The 7,628-nt window shown below is 50.8% G+C and overlaps 2 protein-coding genes across 7 annotated transcripts in view; both read left to right on the top strand.

Annotated features, from left to right (window-relative positions):
- The window catches only part of IFT122 (intraflagellar transport 122), a 33,987-nt gene extending 33,180 nt beyond the window's left edge, over positions 1-807 (top strand). For all 6 annotated transcript variants that reach the window (XM_082321622.1, XM_082321625.1, XM_082321623.1 and 3 more), the window contains one exon: positions 396-807. In XM_082321622.1, the coding sequence (XP_082177748.1) occupies positions 396-485 (90 nt within the window). In that variant the 3' untranslated portion in view covers positions 486-807. The remainder of the gene's footprint in view (positions 1-395) is intronic.
- Positions 808-4,837: 4,030 nt separating this feature from the next.
- Positions 4,838-7,628, top strand: RHO (rhodopsin; the record flags this gene model as incomplete). Its single annotated transcript, XM_082322377.1, has 5 exons — positions 4,838-5,198; positions 6,128-6,296; positions 6,415-6,580; positions 6,823-7,062; positions 7,509-7,628. 5 exons carry the CDS (start codon positions 4,838-4,840, stop codon positions 7,626-7,628), a joined length of 1,056 nt encoding a protein of 351 aa, XP_082178503.1.

Below are 7,628 nucleotides of genomic sequence, written 5' to 3' on the forward strand. Positions count from 1 at the left end.
CTGACTTTCAGCCTGCTCTAGCAGGGAAAATCAGTCAGTAACTAAGTTAGCTTGTTCAGTCCCTCTCCCTCTCCTTCCCCTCTCAGGAGTGGCTTTTTGAAATACTGGAATTCAGTCACGTGTGCTTACACAGAAACTGTCTAATTTTTGTCCTTCCTTCTGCAAAAGTAATTAATTGGTTTGTGCCTTTTCAGCAACGTTGGCAGTGGTCTGTGAAATCTTGCTGCTCTATTTCAGGTTATAGCGCTCTCAAGCAGTTGAAAGTAAGAGGACTAATTCTCTTGTAATGGCAGCTTCAGAATGTCTGTGCCATAGAGAAGCTGTTGAGCTCAGTTTGCATTTTCTTTGAGCTAGTCACAGGCTAACTTGTCCCTAAATCTGTTCCTAATTAACAGATGTTTCACACAGAAGACTATGAGCTTCTCATACTCCAGCATAATTGTTGTCCGTTCTGTCGACGGAGAATAGATGAGTCAAACCAATGAAGAAAAACAATCTTATACCTCAACTGACAGACTTCCCTATGGGCTTGGCAAAACACTTCTTAGATTCATAGAGTTTTCCTAACAACTTGGTTAAGTCATCTTGTTCCATTTTGTACATAAGAGTGGAACTGAGTTTGAAGAAATGTAACTATTTTTTTTAAATGAAAATGTCTGTTGTTTGTGAATGTCCTCTACATTTCCCAGGCAAGCAGCTGAAGTGCCACAGATTCTTACAGGAATGTTTCTAAGGTCAAGTTCAGCCTTGAAGTAATTGTCGTTCTTTTTCCAACTTGTGTTAGGACTTGATTTGCTCCTTAATATGTACCCGTTATTGACAGATCTTCAAATAAATGGGACTATTTTTCACTACTTTTTGTCTTGGAATTTGCTATAATGCTGGTGCTGCTTCTGAGCTTGTATGGTGTGGTTTATTTATTTATTTATTTATTCTTTCTATTCCATTTAGGCAAGAACAGCATTAGAGTTTAGAGCTCTTCAAGTGTGATCTTAAGAGTTACACTGATCTTAGCATCGAGGACCAAGTGGAGAGGGGTCGAAGCTTTTAATCTGTATAGAATTCACCCTTGTTAAAACACAAAATGATGTTGTGCACGGAAGTATGCATTTCATGCTAACCCAGCTGCCCAGACATAAGTACCTCAACTGCCCACTGTCACGTATGTAATCCTAATAACAGTAGCCTGACATCATCTGGTGTGGAATGCCCCTTTGGCCAGCTGTCCCAGCTCTGTCCCCTCGCCACTTCTTGCCCACATCTGGCCTGTCGCTGGGGGGCACAGAGCCGGGGGGGTGAAGAAAACCTCAGTGCTGTGCAAGCACTGCTCAGCTACAGCTACAACCTTGGTGTGTTATCAACGCTGGCTTAGACACAAATCCAAAACACAGCACCACATGGCTGCTGTGAGTAAAGTTGACTCCATCCCAGCCCGCCATCGTACTCCCGGGTAGTTGAGTCTCCTGAGGACGATCACTGAGTAGTTCTCTGACAGCGGGAGAATTTATGTAGGCAACCAGCTGGGCTGGATTTGAGCTGGGAAGCAATAGGTCTCTTGACTTTAATCCAGTATAAATTGTGCCCATGTTACCATGAGTTCTATTGTTGTTATGACATCCCGTCTGTCACAGCCTCCCTTTGTTTTGAGTGGGAAATGATGTTCTACTTTACTGTCTTAAGCTATTGGCTGAGGTTGTTGGGTGCTGGTAGAGCAGCTACCGTGTAAACAGCACTTTGCCTGTGAGACTGGTGATGTCTCCGTGTCTGCTTGAGTTCCTCTTGCAAGTGACACTGCAATGGCACTGCAGGGTTTCTGAGTCCCTCAATGGTTCCTGACCAAGTTTGCTTAATTTACCACTTCAAAAACATTCTGTTCTAATTATCACTCATCTGCTTTTCAACTCATCTGTCACTGTTTGCAATGAAGACTTTGCGATTGACATGGATAAACAATGCTGTTTGAGATGTGAGCCAGAATGGAATTCGGCTTGTTCTCCCAGAACTGAGCTGGATTTGCAGAGCTTGTGGGAATGAAAAATGATAAAAATAAATAGGCAGGGTTTGCCGTGACACAGAAACAAAATGGATCAAGCAAGGAAGCTTTTTTTTTTTTTTTTAAACAAGTATCTGAATACAGTCTTTGTTTGAAAAGTGTATTGGGCTCATGCCTTGTGAAGATGGTCTCATTCCAGGCTGCCCTGTGCCATTGAAACTCTCGGGTAACTTCATGACAAGGAGTCCCTGGACGTACAAGAAGTCCCACCACGGTGCTTTTGTCTGAAGCTATTGCGAGTGGTTGACCAACCATTTTCTTCCATTTGCCCTGTTCTACTTCATTACTGCTTGCCTGTCCCACTGCTGTACTCCCGTGGTGACACATGCCAGGCCCTAAGCTGCTAACCTCAGCAGTGGCTTATTGCATCAGAGCTTAAGGTGGCATATTTGCGTATTGGGAAGATAAACCTTTAATCCTTCTTGTATGCCCAGGTACAACTATGGACAGCTGCATTTGCAATTAGATAGTGGCACTGCTCTGGCCTTGGCAACACATGTGAAAAGTTAATTGAGAGGGACTTAGGATGAGCGGAGTGTGTGTGAGGACGTGGTATTTTCACGTTAACTTGAAGGAAGACCTTTGGGACTGTCCAGAGCGATCGTGGCCTGCCTTTGGTTACAGCCAGTCAGGTCTTCCTTTGTCCATGGTGCCAGCACTTTAGCCCTTTTAGACCTTCTCCACTTAGACCAAGCTGGAAAACGTTCACTCTCTTCTTTAAAGAGAGTACAGAGCTTTGTGCTTTTTGCCTTTAAACTTTTTGCATGTGCTAAATTAACCCACAAGAAACACTGGTAAAAACTAGGCCAGGACTGAAAGAAGTTTATTAAGGCCAAGAGGACGTGAGCTTCTGCCCGCCTTGCACCCGTGAGCTCTAGCAGCTGTGGCACATCCTCCTGTGCTGGATGAGGCACTCACAGTCACCCGCTCCTCTGCTCCTGGCTGCAGGGAATGTTCAGCTCAGGCCCCCGGCTGCGGCCCGAACAGCAAGGGGAGGTGCTCGGGTCCCCTCCAGCCTCTGTCCCCTACCAAGGGACAGAGCAGACAGTCCTTACCTAGCCTCCGTGGGGGAACCAGCTGGTACCTGCATGCCAGCTGGAATGTTATTGACTGCTAACGAGAAAGGGGATAAACAGTGGGTGGAAAAAAAGAGAAGAGATGGGGAAAATAGCTTTGGAGCTTAAAAGATTAATCATGATGGTGTGAACTGTAAGGAACCACCTTCTGCAGAAGAGAGATCCTCTGCGGTTGGCTTCATTGTGTTCACTCTGCTGTACATGTTGTCCCATTGCCTCTGAAAAATTAAGACAAGACAAGGTCTAACTCAGTTGCTGGTTGGCACAAAGAGCATTTCAAGCACAATTGAGTGCGTTGGGTGGGGAGGCAGAGAGACACGGAGGACATGGGAGGCTCCCGCGATGCCTTCCCCTGTGGAATTTGATGATTCTACAAGGTTTTGGGGAGACTGAAGATGTCTGCCAACCAGCATATGAAGTTGAGTGTTGGCTTCAGCTGAGAACCTCCCTTCAGTGCTCTTGTCCCGCAGCCTTCTCAGCACCAGTGCAGAATGATGCCTGTCCAGGACAGATGGACTAGGTTATTTAATAGGTGTTACCAATGTAATTGGCGTGACCCAAACCACATACAAAGCCAGGCACAGAGGAGACGGTACAACTGGAAACCTGCCAGTGGCAACAGTGTTTCACTGGTGTTCAAACCTCCCCAGCCAAATCCTGTAGCAGAAAAAGAGGTGGCTGAGAGCATGTGGGAGAAGGGTTGGTGATGCTCGTGCTGCCTGAGAGCACCCTTCTGCAGCCTCCCACAGGGAATGGCAGTTATGGTGGGGATGGCTCTCCAGTGGGGACTAGCTGGTGTCGTGGACCTGCTTTCCCCTTATAAGAATGGGCCTGGGACACCCCTCTATCACTGATGGACCACACCACACCACACCACACCACACCTGCCCAGCCCAGCGACCATCTGCAGCCCCTAAACCCGCAGTCGTGGGGTTTTGAACCACAAACTTCCCTCCTGTTAGCAGGGGACAGAAAGGAGCTTCTGTCCGTGGGCGAGAGCTGAAAGCTCAGCCTGGGAGCCTTGAGAAAGTGTGGCCAAGAGAAGTATCCCCGTGTGCCTTGTCTTTCCCTGGCCCCCTCCGCCTGGCAAGCCGATGGTAACGCCTTGCATTCCCGGTGGGCATGCAGAGAGAGTGCCTCCCATTCTCTCTGTGGGCAAACTGAGGCATTTCACACAGGCGGGCAGCGCACCCCTGAGTGCCCAGGGAGGGTGGACTGGTGAGCTGTGGATGTCCAGCTCTGGATTGTGGGGTCCAAAGACTGCCATGGGTGCAGGGCCCACCCCAAACCCTTGCTCCCTGCTGAGGAGCAAGGCTGTGTGAGTGGAGCTGCTGTCCGGTTTGGGCCCCCCCAAATGAAAGGTGCGGTGCGGAGCTATCTCTTTATACATGACCATGAGCTGTGGTCTCCAACAATGACAGTGCGGGCCAGAAACAGGTGTCACCTTAATACCTTCCCAGGAAAGCCAATTACCCCTGGATGATTATGATTAATAATTCTCTAAGCCCTAATTGCGCTGACATCAATGCCTGGAGCTTACCCCAGGGGGCACTTTATAAGGGGCGCCCTGCAGAGGTGAGCGTAGCCACTTCTCCTCGGGGTGACGGCAAAGGCTGAGAGGTGGCGGGAGCCCCACTTCAGAGGCGATTCCCCCGCGCTCAAAAAACACCCCTGAGTAAGAGCAAAAGGCACCTCACGAACCGCAACCATGAACGGGACAGAAGGCCAAGACTTCTATGTCCCCATGTCCAACAAGACCGGGGTGGTGCGGAGCCCCTTCGAGTACCCCCAGTACTACCTGGCTGAGCCCTGGAAGTTCTCGGCGCTGGCTGCCTACATGTTCATGCTGATCCTGCTTGGCTTCCCCGTCAACTTCCTCACGCTGTACGTCACCATCCAGCACAAGAAGCTCCGGACGCCTCTAAACTATATCCTTCTGAACCTGGCAGTTGCAGACCTCTTCATGGTCTTTGGAGGCTTCACGACCACCATGTACACTTCGATGAATGGGTACTTTGTCTTTGGAGTAACAGGGTGCTACATCGAAGGCTTCTTTGCTACGCTGGGTGGTAAGTTTTCCAAATATTCAAAAATTTGCCAGGAATTGCCCCAGATTTTAGGAGGGGGAGGGAGGACGCCCAGATGACCTTGGAAAAACATGGTATCTGGAACGTCCTTGGTCTGCTGCTGATGTGGGCTGAGGCAGCTGCAGTGTTTCAGGGTGGGAGGTGAAGAAAGTGACAAATTACTTTTTTTTTTTTTTGACCTTATTTTGGTAGCCACCTGCTCAATATCCTGAGAACAACAGTGCAGCAATGAAAAGCAACCAGTAGCAGATTTTGCAGTTGCTGGATTTGCACATCTTTTTGGCTTGCTTTCTGACTTGAGAGATGACAAATTTGTTCTTCCTGTTTCGTGGGGCTGAGCCTGTCATTCGCTCTGATGCGGTGTATGGTGGCGCAGGCTGGCAAAGCTGGCTCTCCTCCCCATGCTAGCCAGGCTTTGACCGAAACAGCTGTTAAATAAAAATTGTGTCTCTAAAAATGCCCTCCTCTGTTCAGCTCAACCTTCAGCCACAGGCAACTGTTTTACTGGTTTGGTCCTTGTGGCACAAGTTTCCTGGGAAGCTGTGGGTAGCAAGGGGAAATCCTGGGATGATGGACACTTGCTGCATCTCAGAGAGGGACCGTAGGCTTGCAGGTGCAGGTGCTGTCCGGGATGAGTGGTAGGATCCAGCTATGGATCACAAAACACAGCAGCAAAGTGGTTACTGTGGGTCAGCAGTGCAGTGAGGAGGTGTCTTCTCATGCCTTCCTACTGCATCTGCCCTTGGCCTTTGTTCATTTCTCTTTCCGAGCCCTTGGTGGAGATTTACCTGCTGCCAGGGGTCTTCCTTGGAAACAACAGTCCGAGGAGGCCTCGTGCTGCCATCAGTGCGTTTTTCTCCTCCTGTTGCTCAAAGTCCCTGTGTCCCCATCCCTCTCTCTCCCTGGTGCAGGTGAAATTGCTCTCTGGTCACTGGTTGTCCTGGCTGTCGAAAGATACGTAGTGGTCTGCAAGCCCATGAGCAACTTCCGCTTCGGGGAGAACCATGCCATCATGGGCGTTGCCTTCTCCTGGATCATGGCCTTGGCGTGCGCAGCTCCCCCGCTGTTTGGCTGGTCCAGGTAGGGAGGGCACTGTGCCCGGCGCCTGGGGTTGCGGGAGCCTGGCTGGCGGCGACTCGGCCGTGGCTTCCAGCTGGTCTCCTCTGCTGGGTGCTGACCTGCCTGGCTCACCTTGTAGGTACATCCCCGAGGGCATGCAGTGCTCGTGCGGGATTGACTATTACACTCTGAAGCCAGAGATCAACAACGAATCTTTCGTCATCTACATGTTTGTGGTTCACTTCATGATCCCGCTGACAGTCATTTTCTTCTGCTATGGGAACCTGGTTTGCACTGTCAAGGAGGTGGGTACCTGCCAGTGGTGGTGGACTGGGGCCCACCCCCGTCCCCAGGGCTGGGAAGGGGCCCATGCCAGGCTCCAGACTGGTGACAGAAAGGGCCCTCGGGGGGCCAGGCTGGCCCTCCATGAAGGGGGAAATATCAAACTCCAGATGTGCAGCTCAATTACCCCAAGCCCTGACCCTGCGTCCCATGCCGGCGCAGCCCTCCCCAGCTCCATCACGTTTCCATTCCCTTCTGCCCACAGGCTGCCGCCCAGCAGCAGGAGTCTGCCACCACCCAGAAGGCAGAGAAAGAAGTGACCCGCATGGTCATCATCATGGTCATTGCCTTCCTGATCTGCTGGGTCCCCTATGCCAGCGTCGCTTTCTACATCTTCACCAACCAGGGGTCGGACTTTGGTCCCATCTTCATGACCATCCCAGCTTTCTTTGCCAAGAGCTCCGCCATCTACAATCCTGTGATTTACATCGTAATGAACAAACAGGTAACTGGCAGGATGCCAGGCGATCTCCTTTTTTGTGTTTCGCTTTGTAACAGCTTGCAGAGAGTTACAGCTCTTTGAGGTACCTGTGAGCCGGGAGAGGAGTTTGTTTCCAGGTGATCTTGTTCCGGCATGCAGGAGAGTGACTGTGCATCTCATCCTTGGTGTTGCACAAATCTCATAAATGCAAGCCCATCCCATCTGAAATGACCCAGGCACTGGCTTGGTGGAGGAGCTGGGACTGCATCCGTGCCGGCCCCCTGTGGCAGGCAGGGCGGGAAGCAGGCGGGGCTGGCAGCAGGTGGCGGGAAAGGAGACTCCACCAGCATGGTGCCTCCTGTGCTGTGGTGGTGGGGGCTTCCCAGCAGCTTTGCCAGGCTCAGAGGCAGACCCACAGCCGGAGCTGCCTGAGATCTGCCTGCCTCACCCCAGGCTTCCCTCTCTTCCAGTTCCGTAACTGCATGATCACAACCCTCTGCTGTGGCAAGAACCCGCTGGGTGACGAGGACACGTCTGCTGGCAAGACAGAGACCTCCTCCGTCTCTACCAGCCAGGTCTCTCCTGCGTAA

The sequence above is a fragment of the Platalea leucorodia genome, assembly GCF_965183815.1.
Source record: "Platalea leucorodia genome assembly, chromosome: 9".
In the NCBI taxonomy this organism is placed as follows: Eukaryota; Metazoa; Chordata; class Aves; order Pelecaniformes; family Threskiornithidae; genus Platalea; species Platalea leucorodia.